A 17,240-nucleotide genomic window follows, 5' to 3' on the forward strand; every position below is an offset into this window, starting at 1 on the left:
ATTAGAAAAAAGGTGTAAAAAGAAAAGCGGACACCACCACGCCCACCACGTCCGCCATTACCGCCAGCCGCAGCGAGTCTCCTGTCCCAGTCTCTGATCCTAAGCAAGCTAAAGTGGCAAACAGGAGAGAGAGCACCGGGCGCCCCATCAAACCACCAAAGAAGGATCTGGAGGATGGGGAGGTCCCGCAGCATGCCGGCAAGAAGGGCAAACTGACCGAGCACCTGAAATACTGCGACAGTATCCTGAAGGAGATGCTCTCCAAGAAGCACGCCGCCTACGCCTGGCCCTTCTACAAACCTGTGGACGCCGAGGCCCTGGAGCTGCACGACTACCACGATATCATCAAGCACCCCATGGACCTCAGTACTGTCAAGGTTGGTCCTTCCCCGGGTGCCCACCTGGACATAAGAGGTTAATCTTAGGCTCCGCTTGCTGTCAGTGAATGGTCCAGAGGCTGCGTCAATCCCGACTGACCTCTGTGCTTTACTGTTCTATCTAGTCTGACAGCAGCACCAAAATCCTTCACTGACACACTGCAACAAAACCTCCGCTGGGTTACACGAGCTACGATACAACAGGGCTTTGTCTCTGATCTAAACTGTCACTGACTAAGAGCAAGAAGTTGTATCAGAGACTTGCAGAATCATTTGTGGATGTCTTAAAGGGGTTGTCCAAAACTAAAGGCTATGTTGCATCCACAGGGTAGGTCGTCCATATCTGGTCATCTGGTGTCCCACTCCCAGGCCTTGCACCGATTATCTGGCCAGAAGCAGGTCCTGTTCATGTGAGCAGAGCTGTTGGCCCCCCTGGGGTCACTGGGCCTAGATTATCAGTACCCATTACCCTTTGGTCTTGGACAACAGCTTTTAGCTGAGTGTAGTTTGTCCCCTCACTACTTAGGATGTGATGGGAACTGACCCCGGGCCCCGCAGTGCACAGGACCCTGGGCCCCGCAGTGCACAGGACCCGCTCAGCTCCTCTTCCTCTGCTTCTAGTCTTTGTTTCCATGTCTTGCATTTCTTTGATTGCAGAAGAAGATGGATGGTCGGGAGTACCCGGACGCACAGGCCTTTGCAGCCGATATACGGTTAATGTTCTCAAACTGTTACAAGTACAACCCTCCTGACCACGAGGTGGTGGCCATGGCCAGGAAGCTTCAGGTACAGCCACTGCCCCCTCCCCAGTGACTCCTCTGTACACCTCACCTGCCCCATCCCCCTTCTTGTCTTATCCTGGGCGGTGGGCTATGGGACTGGGCTTTTCCCCAGGATAGCCTTATATTATTAAAGGGGTGTCCAAGGACTTCGGTGATGACTTATCCTTGGGATCCACTATCAGTATCAGCCGATCAGCTGTGTGAAGAGCCTGCGGTGCTCCACGTTGTCGTCTTTGGTCTCCTGGTCACACAGCAACTCGCTCCCATTTATAAGAATAGGGTAGAGCCGCAATACCAAAGCACAGCCACTATACGGCGGGCGGCACTGTGTTTGGCAAGTGGTAAAGAGGTCACAGCACACATCCAAGCCCGCAGCCCCTTCAGCTCATCAGCTGATCAGTGGGTGTCGGAGGGCCCTATAGATCTGATATTGATAGCCTACCCATAAGTATCAGTAGTCATTGATTTGCCCCGTAGCTCTTGGCCCCGCCCTCCTGTCATGCACGTTACAGTCACTGACGTTCTCTACGATTTTCTCTTCTACCTTTGCCTTGACCCTCAGCCCTCCTGCTCATTGTCCTCACCGCTATCTGTGACCTCTTCTCTTTCCACAGGATGTTTTTGAGATGAGATTTGCCAAGATGCCAGATGAGCCGGCCGAGCCCCCCGCCCCTCCCCCAGCAGCGGCCCCGGTGGTCAGTAAGAGCATGGAGAGCAGTCACACCAGTGAGGAGAGCTCCTCTCAGTCCGACAGCTCAGACTCCGAAGAAGAGCGTGCCACGCGGCTGGCCGAGCTGCAGGAGCAGGTGAGACCGGGGTAACAGGTGGAGCCGCCATTCCCAGCCATCCACCTGCACAAGGGCCGGCGGCTACAACCTGCATCCATGGGTCAGACCAGGAGACTATAGGTTAGGACCATATAAGATGTGCAGCTCTCTGCGCTGACACATTGTAACAAAGCTAGTGCTGACCGATGGTTGGCTCCAGTCTTTAGGTATAACTAGTGAGTATTAACCTGTCGTATTCATTAATGTAGAATCTAAGTGTCCGCGCCGTCTCCACCCTCACCCCCCCTCTGATGCGTCTCCGCAGCTCAAGGCCGTACACGAGCAGCTCGCCGCATTGTCCCAGGCGCCCGTCAATAAACCAAAGAAGAAGAAAGAGAAAAAGGAGAAAGAGAAGAAGAAAAAGGACAAAGAGAAAGAAAAGGAGAAAGAAAAGCACAAAATGAAAAGTGAGGAGGAGAAGAAGAAGGCGCCGCAGCCAACGAAACCCGTCCCCCCGAAAAAGGCTCCGGCCAAGAAAGCAAACAGCACGACGGCCACCACTACATCCAGCACAGTCACCCCCACCGCCAACAGGTGAGAATAGCCTTGTAAAAGTCTTCACACCCCCTGTATACTGCTCATATATACCCCTCATTCATGTATCCTATACAGGGCCTTGTAATCATATTCACACCCCCTGTATACTGCTCATATATACCCCTCATTCACGTATCATATACAGGGCCTTGTAATAGTATTCACACCCCCTGTATACTGCTTATATAGAGCCCTCATTCACGTATCATATACAGGGCCTTGTAAAAGTCATCACAACCACAAACTTCAATGTATTTTCTTGAAATTTCACATATCACATAGTAACCCAATAATCATCTGACAAAGTGAGGTGTAAAAGTCTTCACCCCCTGTCCCAATACTTTGGCTCCAATCCCATCTACAAGACTATATGTTTTGTGGCCATAACCTGCAGACGCCCCTTCTTATGTCTTTCTTACAACAATGATTTCCTTCTTGCCGCTCTCCCATATAGATGGTCAGATTTGTGGGGTGCGCAGTGACTTCTAGTTGTCCTGTGGACAGATTTTTCCTGTACCTGAGGATTTCTGCGGCTCCTCCACACTGACCCTGGGCCTCTTGGCGGCTTCTCTGACCAGCGCTCTCCTTATCAGTGATCTGTTAGTTTAGGTGGACGGCCATGTCTTGTTGGTTTGCAGTTGTGAATACTGTCTACGTGTTTGGATGATGGATTGTACAGGGCTCCTTGGGATGCTCAGAACTTGGGAGATGTTTTTATAACCTGACCCTGCTTTACACTTCTCCACAACTTTATCTCTGAGCTGTCTGGTGAGTTCCTTGGTCTTCATGATGCTGTTTGTTTACTAGTGTCCTCTAACAAACCACTGAGGTTTTCACAGAACAGATAAATAAAAAAAAATAATAATACCGTATATACTCGAGTATAAGCTAAAAAAGCCCCCCTTTGCTTATACTCGAGTCAGCAAAAAAAAAAAATAATTTTAAGGGGGGGGGGGTCTATGACCATTCGCAATATCAATGTATAGAATCTCCCATAAAATAGTGGGGGGAAAAAGAAGCTTTAAAGAAAAATAAAACTTCTTAATCCCTCCTTTCCCTAGAATACATAAAAAAGTAGAAAATGACTGTAACACATACACATTAGGTATCCCTGTGTCTGACAGTGCCCGGTCTACTCAATATAGGGGATCTGCTCCTGTTCTGTCGGGAAAGGGGTTAATAGTAGCACTGCAGATGCCCTATATTCAGCCAGGCTGAATTCCAAATGGGGGGAAAAACCCCAGTCATCAAGCTCAGGGAAGGGGCAGACAGACAACCAAAACACCCCCTCCCCATCACCCAACAACTACTGCACCCAAAAACTCCGACCATTTTAATTTTTTGAAATTTTCCAGTAGCTGCTGCATCCCCCCCCTTCCCTCAGCTTATACTCGAGTCAATAAGTTTTCCCAGTTTTTTGTGGTAAAATAGGAGCCTTGGCTTATACTCGAATATATACGGTGTATGTATAGAAATGTATTTATTTGCAGGAGGACGCGGCTTCGCACGGGTATATTTCATGTTTTGTTTGTCTAGTGGCCCTATAAGAATTGCCCAGTTTTGCACTGGTGTATTTTGTATGTCATTTGTGTGTCCATAAGCGTCATGTGATCATGTATCTCAGTTTGAATATTGGTGAAAAACCGGCGATCGGTTGTTCTGGAGACCTGGAGTAAAGCTGTGTGAATGTGAACTTATGTAACAGCCCCTTTAAAGCTGACATACAGCAGTGAAGAAAAATGGCTGGGTTGTTCTGGAAACCTGGAGTACAGATCTGATGTGTGTGCTGAGCCGCGTATCTAATCCTCTGATGTGTGCTGAGCTCTGATGTGTGCAGAGCTGTGTATCTAATCCTCTGATGTGTGCAGAGCTGTGTATCTAATCCTCTGATGTGTGCTAAGTGGTGTATCTAATTCTCTGATGTGTGCTGAGCTGTGTATCTAATCCTCTGATGTGTGCTAAGTGGTGTATCTAATTCTCTGATGTGTGCTGAGTTGTGTATCTAATCCTCTGATGTGTGCTGAGCGGTGTATCTAATCCTCTGATGTGTGTATCTCAGTTTGGATATCAGTTTTGGATTGTACATGTGCAGTGTGTATTGCAGTTGGAATATGAGTGAAAGACTTGCAGGTTTGGGCTAATGCAGGTCATTGTTTTGTGAGAGCTGTATCTCAGGAACGGTACGTCGGAGAGCGCTGAGGCCCGGGATTAATCTTTTAACTCATTCAATGACTTCTGGAGACAATTGTGTGCACTGGATTGTATTTAGGGGGATCTGAGTACGGGGGGGGGGGGGGGAGAGGTTGAAGACTTTTGCACATCACTTGTCAGATGTGTATTGGATTAGTGTTGATGCCCTTCTATCATTTTCCTTCCACTTCACGATTATCTGATACTTTGTGTTATCAGTGAGAATCTCAAGAAAATCCATTTGTTTGTGGTTGTGACACAATGTGAAAAAATTCTAAGGGTGTGAATACTTTTGCAATCCGATGTAGAGGGGGGTATTGAAGGTGTCGCTCATACAATATGTCGGCCTGTTATCACAGCTGTCTGTCTCTCTGCAGCAAGCAGCCGAAAAAAGGGGGGAAGCAACCTCCATCCGCATCCTACGACTCTGACGAGGAGGAGGAGGGTCTGCCCATGACTTATGACGAGAAGCGGCAGCTCAGCCTGGACATCAACCGGCTCCCAGGGGAGAAGCTGGGCCGTGTGGTTCACATCATACAATCCCGAGAACCTTCTCTAAGAGACTCCAACCCTGACGAGATAGAAATTGACTTTGAAACGTTGAAGCCAACGACCCTGCGGGAGCTGGAGCGATACGTCAAGTCCTGTCTACAGAAGAAGCAGCGGAAGCCTTTCTGTGAGTAGATGGAGGCTTAGGGGGCAGGGGTGGGCTCTCCTGGGGTCCGTACACATCGAGGGGGGCCCATAGGTGCTAACAGGCTGTGACGTTAGTCTGTAGTTTCTGAGGCCCTGATGATATTTCGGGATGACATGCGGTGATGTGTGGCGGTCACATGACTGATGAGCTCCGCTGTATCCTCCACATCCCGTTCCATCTCCTCCGTCCATACTTCAGGCTTCAGTTCTGCATTTCCATTTCCATGACTTTCCTGCAGTGATGAGGATGATGAGGATGAGGCCGTTCTCCTAGAGATTATATCCTGTACCTTTCTCTTTCGGCATCTGTTGCTTTCGCACTTCAGCTTTTACCTCCAAACTTTTCACATTTTGCTTCTTGTTGAAAACATTTATGCTCAAAGGTCCCTATTGGATTTCTGGGCCTGATCAGTGCATGGCCGCAGGTGGCTCGCTCGCTGCATTGCTCGTGTCAGTCGCCCCCTGTGCTCACGCAATGATTAAGCTTCAAATTTTGGCCTGTTGGGAGTCCTGCAAAGTTCCCTCGAGCCCTCCGGAGCAGTGTTTTCCAACTCTAGTCCTCAAGCCCCCCCCAACAGGTCAGGTTTTGAGGATAATCTTGGGTTCTCGCAGGCGCTTCTGAGCTGAGCTGGGTATTCTCTCTCACCGGTCTGCAAGGAGGATTTCCTCACAACCTGAGCCGAAGCCGCCATTGCTGGGGCTTGAGGAGCGGAGTTGGCAAACACTGCTCTCGAGGTTCTTCTGTAAACCTCTGTCTGTTGCCGTCTGGCTGATTGCTTCACTTTCCCAGCAGCGTCGGGGAAGAAGCAAGGTGTAAAGTCCAAGGAGGAGTTGGCTCAGGAAAAGAAAAAGGAGCTGGAGAGGAGACTCCAGGATGTGAGCGGCCAATTAAATAACAAGAAACCCGCAAAAAAAGGTACCGTTGTGGTGGACCCCCCTCCCCCAAAGGGTTAATGAGCCTGGAGACGCTGCAGATGGGATTTTATTTTCTTGACTCTTCGTCATTGTAGGTTCAGTTTTTGGCCCGTCCCTCGGCGCTCTGACTGACAGTGGGGGTGGGGTGGTGCAGGGACATACTACAACTCCCATCCTCTGCGACCTAGTGGAGGATGGGGGGGCATCTCCAGCGTGATGGGAATTACAGGAGGGACACGTGTGGGGGGCTGGCACTGGGTTGGACTCTACTGTAGTGCCTGGAGTTGTCCTTTTTTTGGGGGGTGGGGGATGGATTTTATGGTAGTACCTGCAGTTGCCTTTTTTTTGGTGGGGGGGGCTGGAGGACACAATTGGGTAAGTGCCATTGCTGAGAGATGTGACCGTGCAGGAAAGGTGCTCCATGTGGCTGTGACTGCTGCATGAGGCCCTCATCCATACTGTAGGGATCAGCGCTCCTTACAGCTGCTGCATTCATTCCCCCTCCCCCATATTAACCAGCCATAACTCTGCAGACGCTTCCCCCTCCCCTGCTGGCCGCCTGCTCTCCTCTGAAGCTTTCCTGTCCAGCCTCCCCGTGTCGCCTGTATTCATGTGTGCTCGCTGAGGTGCCGTTACAGTGTCGCCTGTTTTTGTCTCCCTTACAGAGAAGTCGGGCTCGGGGGCGGCAGGAGGACCCTCGCGGCTCAGCAGCAGCAGCAGTTCCTCAGAATCGGGCAGCAGTAGTTCCAGTGGATCCAGTTCAGACAGCAGTGACTCTGAGTAAAATCCCTTCCCCCATGAGATGGAGATGTGACGGACGTCTTGTGCTTGTCGCCCGGAGTCCAAGGCCGCTCAGCCGCCCGCCTAACACTTTTGTGTGCAGTTTAAAGAAAAACTTTTAAGAAAAAAAAAAAAAAACACAAAAAAGGAACAAAAAATATTTTAAAAACCAGATTCCCAAAATCGGAGGCGAAAACGACAAACTAATTTTATTTTTAAAGAAGATGAAATAGTAAATTCTGCAGCCCGGGCAGAGGCGTCAGCAATAAGCAGCGAGCCCCGGCCGAGACCGCCATCGCCGCCGCGCCGGATTTTATGAAGGTTTACTATATATTAATAAAGAAGTTTTAATTGTGTTTTTACTTTCTTCTCCCCTCTTGTTTGTGTGGAGGTGATGGACTGCGGCCCCTGCGGCGGCGACTCTCTGCGGCGGCGACTCTCAGACTCTCTGCGGCGGCGACTCTCAGACTCTCTGCGCCTTGTCATTACATAGATGTGTTGGTAGATCTACTAATCTCTCCTCCAGCCGCTTCTGCACCCTGCCGGGATTCTTTGTGGGAAGGCGGACACCTCGCCACCGTGCACGCCACACCTGTAGGGAGTCGTCTACGCTCGGTCGGTCAGGATATATATTTTTAATGTATTTTCTTATTTACCTCAGAACAAAATATACAAACGCAAACATTATTTTTTAACTCTAAGATTTTTTTTGTTTTTCTGCATGCCCCTCCCCCGCAGCCACATTCCATTGGCTTCCGTACTCCATTTTGTATGTACATAGACACATTATTTATTAACCCTATGATATCCTTGATGGGTTTTTTTTTTTCTTTCCATTTGAAATAAATTGCGTAAAGGTGAGGAGGGGGTTTGGTGGTGGGAGTGGGGTGGGGGGGCGTTGGCTTCCGTGTTTGGCGCTAGGACAGGAGTGCGTGTGCACTTGCAGATGCTGTTAGGGGTCGGACAATCTCATGGTGTAGTGTGTGTATATATTCTCCTGACATTGATGTTTTATATATTGGGATCTTTGGGGTTAATGATAAATCTATATAAATCTTTTTTAATGCTGAGGCGGGGGCTGTGGGCGGGGTCACCTCTCGCCCCCCTCCGCACATTCTGTACATCCACAGCAGAGGGTTTGCTGCTTTGTCTCAGACTTGCATGGTGGGATCGGAGGTAACTTTTTTATTTTTTCCCCCCGTTTTTCTTTTCCTGGTGTTGACCCTTTCACTGCTGGACGTCCCGGGAGTGATTTTTTTTTTTTAACCCCTTCTATCCTGCTTATTTTATATGATTTTCTGTACAGTATATCTCTTTAACCCCCGAGTTCCCTGTGGCGGCCCTGCTCTCTTCCATATCATGTTATGCAGAGTTTAGGCCGTTTTTGTTCAATTTTTGCAGCTACCAAAAAAAAAATACAAAAACCGAACCAACGTGGCAGCTCTGACCATTGTAGCTCGCTGTTCATACTGGCGCATTTTCAAGGGTTTGTGAACAATAAAAGTAGTTGTCTATTTTTACTTGTGTGATTCCTCTGTATCTCCGGCTTCTTGTGCTGATTGATCTGGACTTGATTGGGTTTCTGATGAAGGTGATAGGTCGGTAATCCTTATATACTACCCCCACCCCCCATTCTGTATACATTGCAGGTCACATGACACGGCGCTCCTTGAATGTGATCGTCACCTCCTCTTCCTCCTCCGGGTTGTCCCTAGGACGGCCTCTCGCCACAGTACACAGCTCGCCCAATCACTGCTCTAATGGTGGCCATGGCCTGTACCCATGTGTACTGTGCAGATGACCAGACACTGGGCTTAATGGTTTGTACTTGCTAGATAGGCATGTGGGTGTGGCTTTAATGAGCAATGATGCACCAATACCACAGAGATAGTGCACAGATCTCGTAAATCAGCCATCGTGATAGATCTAGGCTGTGTCCTGACTACTCTGTTACACCTTTACAGTAGCCCATTGGCAGAAGCCTCATCTCTGTTGCTCCCCAGGGCAGGTTTTGTTTATTGACACCGACCCCCCCCACCTATAACCAGTATAATAAAAGCAGAGCAGATTGTGTGAAGATTTTTAATGGTAGACAAGTGGCAGCGTGACAATGAATACACGTACAAAATATAGCTCGTCACACAATGGGGGCCACAGAGGTAATCTCCCCCCACCACAGCAGGTCGTATCGCACAGGTCACTGATGACATCACTGTGAACACTGACCTCCACTGCTTGGACCAGCCTTGGTTTGTCTAGAAGTCACCGTTCGTCTCATCATCTGGTGCTGGTGTCTGAGTCGGACCGTACCATGTGTATGCCTCCTCTGTTAGTGATCAAATGGCGCAATCCAGCCTTTGTACATGGGGGGGGGGGGGGGGGGGAAGAGATGGGGATTTGGGGTGCAGTGGGTATTGGTGCCCGGTCCGTTCTCCATTCCTGTGATGTCATCATTTCCTGCATTCATCAACCATCCACAGCGATGACCGAGGCGCTAGGACATCACATGATTGCGCAAAACTTGGACTGGCCGGTGTCCCGGGATATGCTGTTCTTATCCCGGACCAGGATGGACTGATTCCCGTACTGGGAGTACCACATGCTCTGACTGCGGCTCAGGTAGGTGCCCGGGGGGGCCGACTCCAATTTCTGCTGCTGCTGCTGCCAGATGAGTAGCGAGGTATCACGGAATCTCAGCCTGGCGTATCCCTCAGACATGGCCTTCTCCGCCAGCGGCACGCGCCCCGTGCTCATCGTGGTTCAAAGCTCCTGGCAATATTCTAGAAACTTTGGGCCCTCACCCCAAATATCAGGAAGCTGCAGAATCAACCCCATATTAACACCTGAGACTCCACTAACAGCAGAGGAATGGGAAAAAAAACCCACCAGAAGATCTGCGGCAATGTAAGTCACATGACCTGCGAGAAACGGGAAAGTCACAAAGAATAATCCATAATCCAGAGAACAAATTAGCATCGTCTATACCCCCCCCGCGCAATGGCAGAGCCTCATCATCCATAACACCCTCCCCCAAATGCTGGTCTCCAGTCCCTCGGCTTATTGTCGCCCCCTATCCCCGGTCCCTCGGCTTATTGTCGCCCCCTATCCCCGGTCCCTCGGCTTATTGTCGCCCCCTATCCCCGATCCCTCGGCTTATTGTCGCCCCCTATCCCCGGTCTCTCAGCTTATTGTCGTCCCCGATCCCTCGGCTTATTGTCGCCCCCTATCCCCGGTCCCTCGGCTTATTGTCGCCCCCTATCCCCGGTCTCTCAGCTTATTGTCGTCCCCGATCCCTCGGCTTATTGTCGCCCCCTATCCCCGGTCCCTCGGCTTATTGTCGCCCCCTATCCCCGGTCCCTCGGCTTATTGTCACCCCGTATCCCCGGTCTCTCAGCTTATTGTCGTCCCCGATCCCTCGGCTTATTGTCGCCCCATATCCCCGGTCCCTCGGCTTATTGTCGCCCCCTATCCCCGGTCCCTCGGCTTATTGTCGCCCCCTATCCCCGATCCCTCGGCTTATTGTCGCCCCCTATCCCCGATCCCTCGGCTTATTGTCGCCCCCTATCCCCGGTCCCTCGGCTTATTGTCACCCCGTATCCCCGGTCTCTCAGCTTATTGTCGTCCCCGATCCCTCGGCTTATTGTCGCCCCGTATCCCCGGTCCCTCGGCTTATTGTCGCCCCCTATCCCCGATCCCTCGGCTTATTGTCGCCCCCTATCCCCGGTCTCTCAGCTTATTGTCGTCCCCGATCCCTCGGCTTATTGTCGCCCCCTATCCCCGGTCTCTCAGCTTATTGTCGTCCCCGATCCCTCGGCTTATTGTCGCCCCATATCCCCGGTCCCTCGGCTTATTGTCGCCCCGTATCCCCGGTCCCTCGGCTTATTGTCACCCCCTATCCCCGGTCCCTCGGCTTATTGTCACCCCCTATCCCCGGTCCCTCGGCTTATTGTCGCCCCCTATCCCCGGTCCCTCGGCTTATTGTCGCCCCGTATCCCCGGTCCCTCGGCTTATTGTCGCCCCCTATCCCCGGTCCCTCGGCTTATTGTCGCCCCCTATCCCCGGTCCCTCGGCTTATTGTCGCCCCCTATCCCCGGTCCCTCGGCTTATTGTCGCCCCGTATCCCCGGTCCCTCGGCTTATTGTCGCCCCCTATCCCCGGTCTCTCAGCTTATTGTCGCCCCCTATCCCCGGTCCCTCGGTTTATTGTCGCCCCGTATCCCCGGTCCCTCGGCTTATTGTCGCCCCCGATCCCCCGGCTTATTGTCGCCCCGCATCCCCGATCCCTCGGCTTATTGTTGCCCCCTATCCCCGGTCTCTCGGCTTATTGTCTCCCCAGTCCCTCAGCTTATTGTCGCCCCGTATTCCCGGTCCCTCAGCTTATTGTCGCCCCGTATTCCCGGTCCCTCGGCTTATTGTCGCTCTGTATCCCCGGTCCCTCGGCTTATTGTCGTCCCCGATCCCTCGGCTTATTGTCGCCCCCGGTCCCTCGGCTTATTGTCGTCCCCGATCCCTCGGCTTATTGTCGTCCCCGATCCCTCGGCTTATTGTCGCCCCGTATCCCCGGTCCCTCGGCTTATTGTCGCCCCCTATCCCCGGTCCCTCGGTTTATTGTCGCCCCGTATCCCCGGTCCCTCGGCTTATTGTCGCCCCCGATCCCCCGGCTTATTGTCGCCCCGCATCCCCGGTCCCTCGGCTTATTGTCGCCCCCTATCCCCGGTCTCTCGGCTTATTGTCTCCCCGGTCCCTCAGCTTATTGTCGCCCCCTAGCGCTGGTCCCTCAGCTTATTGTCGCCCGTATTCCCGGTCCCTCAGCTTATTGTCGCCCCGTATTCCCGGTCCCTCGGCTTATTGTCGCTCTGTATCCCCGGTCCCTCGGCTTATTGTCGTCCCCGATCCCTCGGCTTATTGTCGCCCCCTATCCCCGGTCCCTCGGCTTATTGTCGCCCCCTATCCCCGGTCCCTCGGCTTATTGTCGCCCCCTATCCCCGGTCCCTCGGCTTATTGTCGCCCCGTATCCCCGGTCCCTCGGCTTATTGTCGCCCCCTATCCCCGGTCTCTCAGCTTATTGTCGCCCCCTATCCCCGGTCCCTCGGTTTATTGTCGCCCCGTATCCCCGGTCCCTCGGCTTATTGTCGCCCCCGATCCCCCGGCTTATTGTCGCCCCGCATCCCCGATCCCTCGGCTTATTGTTGCCCCCTATCCCCGGTCTCTCGGCTTATTGTCTCCCCGGTCCCTCAGCTTATTGTCGCCCCGTATTCCCGGTCCCTCAGCTTATTGTCGCCCCGTATTCCCGGTCCCTCGGCTTATTGTCGCTCTGTATCCCCGGTCCCTCGGCTTATTGTCGTCCCCGATCCCTCGGCTTATTGTCGCCCCCGGTCCCTCGGCTTATTGTCGTCCCCGATCCCTCGGCTTATTGTCGTCCCCGATCCCTCGGCTTATTGTCGCCCCGTATCCCCGGTCCCTCGGCTTATTGTCGCCCCCTATCCCCGGTCCCTCGGTTTATTGTCGCCCCGTATCCCCGGTCCCTCGGCTTATTGTCGCCCCCGATCCCCCGGCTTATTGTCGCCCCGCATCCCCGGTCCCTCGGCTTATTGTCGCCCCCTATCCCCGGTCTCTCGGCTTATTGTCTCCCCGGTCCCTCAGCTTATTGTCGCCCCCTAGCGCTGGTCCCTCAGCTTATTGTCGCCCGTATTCCCGGTCCCTCAGCTTATTGTCGCCCCGTATTCCCGGTCCCTCGGCTTATTGTCGCTCTGTATCCCCGGTCCCTCGGCTTATTGTCGTCCCCGATCCCTCGGCTTATTGTCGCCCCCTATCCCCGGTCCCTCGGCTTATTGTCGCCCCCTATCCCCGGTCCCTCGGCTTATTGTCTCCCCCTAGCGCTGGTCCCTCGGCTTATTGTTGCCCCCTATCCCCGGTCCCTCGGCTTATTGTCGTCCCCGATCCCTCAGCTTATTGTCGCCCCCTATCCCTGGTCGTTCGGCTTATTGTCTCCACCTAGCGCTGGTCCCTCAGCTTATTGTCGCCCCATATCCCCGGTCCCTCAGCTTATCGTCGGCCCCCATCCCCAGGCTCCAGTTGTCAGTGTGTCCTGCTCGTTTTTGCTCCTCCATCTCCCCCGGCGCCTCCTAACGGCTCTGCTTGGTCACTGTGCACACATACACGCGGCTTCCTAGGTCACTCAGTCCTCGGGGCCTCCGTCATCTCTCCAGCTCAGACTCACCCGCCGGGTCACCCGCCCTCCCCATCAGCAGCAGCAGCAGCAGCTCATCACCTGTCAATCACCCGAGCACAGCAGCCATGGCAACCAAGCGACGAATGCGGCGCTTCACATAAACACGTCACCCGGACACAGCGCAGCAGCACAAAGGTTCCGGTCTGACTGCTGTGGAGGGGACAGTATTATGTGCTGCACCGTGTACAAGAGCGGAAAGGTCTGAAAACCTGCAGGATTAGATACAGCTCAGCAGTATCACATAGGATTAGATACACAGCTCAGCAGTATCACATAGGATAGGATTAGATACAGCTCAGCAGACTGTATCACACAGGATAGGATTAGATAGGATAGGATTAGATACACAGCTCAGTATACTGTATCACACAGGATAGGATTAGATACACAGCTCAGTATACAGTATCACACAGGATAGGATTAGATACACAGCTCAGTATACAGTATCACACAGGATAGGATTAGATACACAGCTCAGCAGACTGTATCACACAGGATAGGATTAGATACACAGCTCAGTATACAGTATCACACAGGATAGGATTAGATACACAGCTCAGCAGACAGTATCACACAGGATAGGATTAGATACAGCTCAGAAGTCATCTTATTGGAGTCTTCACAGTATATATAGTTTCTTTCATGTGTGATAAAGTGACAGGAAAGTTCTGGAAGGTCGCTATGTCTCCCCCAGATTCCTCACGTATGTGCAATGATTGAGGTTAACAAAGAGCAGTAGCAAAACCTCACCTGTGAGCTTAACCCCTTCTTGTCCTACAGCAGAAGGAGCTCTCATGATAGGCCTATAAAGCCTGACAAGACTTCAGTCCTGGGGAAGAGTGGAGGAGCTGGGTCCTGTCCCTACAGCCTGACCTCTGGTGAGAGACCTGTGTGTGAATCACGGCCTCTGTTTTGTGACATCACAGAAGGCTCCGGTGTTATCAGGTGACATCACAGAAGGCTCTGGTGTTATCAGGTGACATCACAGAAGGCTCCTCTTTTATCAGATGACATCACAGAAGGCTCCGGTGTTATCAGGTGACATCACAGAAGACTCCGGTGTTATCAGGTGACATCACAGAAGGCTCCGGTGTTATCAGGTGACATCACAGAAGGCTCCAGTTTTATCAGGTGACATCACAGAAGGCTCCGGTGTTATCAGGTGACATCACAGAAGGCTCCTCTGTTATCAGATGACATCACAGAAGGCTCCAGTGTTATCAGGTGACATCACAGAAGGCTCCGGTGTATCAGGTGACATCACAGAAGGCTCCGGTGTTATCAGGTGACATCACAGAAGGCTCCGGTGTTATCAGGTGACATCACAGAAGGCTCCTCTGTTATCAGATGACATCACAGAAGGCTCCTCTGTTATCAGATGACATCACAGAAGGCTCCGGTTTTATCAGGTGACATCACAGAAGGCTCCGGTGTTATCAGGTGACATCACAGAAGGCTCCGGTGTTATCAGGTGACATCACAGAAGGCTCCGGTGTTATCAGGTGACATCACAGAAGGCTCCTCTTTTATCAGATGACATCACAGAAGGCTCCTCTTTTATCAGATGACATCACAGAAGGCTCCGGTTTTATCAGGTGACATCACAGAAGGCTCCGGTTTTATCAGGTGACATCACAGAAGGCTCCGGTGTTATCAGATGACATCACAGAAGGCTCCGTTTTTATCAGGTGACATCACAGAAGGCTCCGGTGTTATCAGGTGACATCACAGAAGGCTCCTCTGTTATCAGGTAACTGTTCAGATGGTTCTGGTGTCACGTCTTAATGCTGCATATTCTACAAATGACCATTTTTGGGTTTTTTTATATCCTATAATTCTGGTTGTGCAGAATAGTTTGAAACAGGGAAGACAATGTTCTCATTGGGAGGTTTATCTGATAAAGGTGAATTACCCTGTAAGGGAAGAAGTTCTGACCATGAGACTGGCGGCCATGACACCCCACATGTAGGAAATCTCATTTGTATACAGTAATAATATGGACGGCGGTGTACAGTCCCAGATTGGATATCACCCAGCTTTTCTAGTATCAGACGACGGCTTGGTGACATCTGTATACTGCTGATACTCCATTATGATAGATATGATATTGTACGCATTGGATTGGACAGTCATTGGCCACATTTTCCCTACAGATATTCTATAGAATGATGGGTAGAGTTGTTGTCTTGTTTCCTGATAGGAGTGATTGTATTTTGTGCCCATCAGTAGGTGTAAGTCAAATCCTTCCAGTCAACAAGAAACGTACAGAGCGGCAGTAGCAGGGTCTCATTATTTGTTGGACACCTCTACATTGGCCGCCATCTTTAATGCTGCCTGTAGGACCCGTGGAGGGGAATGGGTATGACAGGCAAGTGCTGTGACTGTATTTTACCACCAGATGGCAGCACATACCTAGATTGGTGGCTGCAGTCTGCCCTCTGGGGAGAGACGGTGACAATACAGGCAGACTGTGCCAGGGGGTGAAGAGTTAATGTGCTCATGGTGATCAATAGAAGGTGATGGGGTACGTTGCCCCCCAGATCATGCAGCAAATCATCCCATAGACACTGAAGATCACCCTAAAGATCAACTTGCAGATCACGTAACATATGATCCCATAGACCGCCCCACAAATCACAGCACTTTACTCAACAGATCACCCCAAATTCAAACTATAGATCAAACCGTATATCACCCCTCAGATCACCCAATAGACCACCCCACAAATAACCTCACAGATCACACAGCATATCACCCCATAGGTCACACAGCATATCGCCCCATAGATCACACAGCATATCGCCCCATAGATCACACAGCATATCGCCCCTTAGATCACACAGCATATCGCCCCGTAGATCACACAGCATATCGCCCCGTAGATCACACAGCATATCGCCCCGTAGATCACACAGCATATCGCCCCGTAGATCACACAGCATATCGCCCCGTAGATCACACAGCATATCGCCCCGTAGATCACACAGCATATCGCCCCGTAGATCACACAGCATATCGCCCCGTAGATCACACAGCATATCGCCCCGTAGATCATCCTATAGCTCCCTTGCTCTGATCACTGCTACTAAGTATCTAATTGTATCACACTGTTTCTAATAACACAGACAGTGGTACTGATCATAATCTGATATTACAGATGATGGGGGTTATACTCTCCTGTGCACGTGATGGGGGTTATACTCTCCTGATATTACAGATGATGGGGGTTATACTTTCCTGTGCACGTGATGGGGGTTATACTCTCCTGATATTACAGATGATGGGGGTTATACTCTCCTGTGCACGTGATGGGGGTTATACTCTCCTGATATTACACATGATGGGGGTTGTTACTCTCCTGTACACATGATGGGGGTTATGCTCTCCTGATATTACACATGATGGGGGGTTGTTACTCTCCTGTACACATGATTGGGGTTGTTACTCTCCTGTACACATGATGGGGGTTATACTCTCCTGTACACATGATGGGGGTTATACTCTCCTGTACACATGATGGGGGTATATACTCTCCTGTACACATGATGGGGGTATATACTCTCCTGCACACATGATGGGGGTTATACTCTCCTGTACACATGATGGGGGGTTATACTCTCCTGATATTACACATGATTGGGGTTGTTACTCTCCTGTACACATGATGGGGGGTTATACTCTCCTGTACACATGATGGGGGTTATACTCTCCTGCACACATGATGGGGGTTATACTCTCCTGCACACATGATGGGGGTATATACTCTCCTGTACACATGATTGGGGTTGTTTCTCTCCTGTACACGTATTGGGGGGTTGTTACTCTCCTGTACACATGATGGGGGTTATACTCTCTTGTACACATGATGGGGGTTGTTACTCTCCTGTACACATGATTGGGGTTAT

The 17,240-nt window shown here is 51.3% G+C and overlaps 2 protein-coding genes across 6 annotated transcripts in view; one reads left to right on the forward strand and one right to left on the reverse strand.

Annotated features, from left to right (window-relative positions):
* The window catches only part of BRD3 (bromodomain containing 3), a 30,786-nt gene extending 22,820 nt beyond the window's left edge, over positions 1-7,966 (forward strand). For 3 of the 5 annotated variants that reach the window (XM_075260709.1, XM_075260708.1, XM_075260712.1), the window contains exons 8-14: positions 6-377; positions 1,035-1,163; positions 1,774-1,965; positions 2,252-2,520; positions 5,091-5,389; positions 6,200-6,325; positions 6,990-7,966. In XM_075260709.1, coding sequence (XP_075116810.1) covers positions 6-377; positions 1,035-1,163; positions 1,774-1,965; positions 2,252-2,520; positions 5,091-5,389; positions 6,200-6,325; positions 6,990-7,108 — 1,506 coding nt within the window. In that variant the 3' untranslated portion in view covers positions 7,109-7,966. The remainder of the gene's footprint in view (positions 1-5; positions 378-1,034; positions 1,164-1,773; positions 1,966-2,251; positions 2,521-5,090; positions 5,390-6,199; positions 6,326-6,989) is intronic. The other 2 variants (XM_075260711.1, XM_075260713.1) reach the window with 2 other exon arrangements.
* Positions 7,967-9,262: 1,296 nt separating this feature from the next.
* On the reverse strand, positions 9,263-13,376 carry BRD3OS (BRD3 opposite strand). Its single transcript, XM_075260766.1, has 2 exons — positions 13,324-13,376; positions 9,263-10,022 (listed from the first exon to the last, which is right to left on the reverse strand). Exon 2 carries the CDS (start codon positions 9,856-9,858, stop codon positions 9,607-9,609), a length of 252 nt encoding a protein of 83 aa, XP_075116867.1. The 5' UTR covers positions 9,859-10,022; positions 13,324-13,376; the 3' UTR covers positions 9,263-9,606.
* Positions 13,377-17,240: the final 3,864 nt, after the last annotated feature.

Source organism: Leptodactylus fuscus, chromosome 11 (assembly GCF_031893055.1).
Source record: "Leptodactylus fuscus isolate aLepFus1 chromosome 11, aLepFus1.hap2, whole genome shotgun sequence".
Lineage (NCBI taxonomy): Eukaryota > Metazoa > Chordata > Amphibia > Anura > Leptodactylidae > Leptodactylus > Leptodactylus fuscus.

Excerpts from the sequence above, each read along its gene's own strand:
- BRD3OS (XM_075260766.1), bottom strand. The coding sequence starts at position 9,858 with ATGAGCACGGGGCGCGTGCCGCTGGCGGAGAAGGCCATGTCTGAGGGA.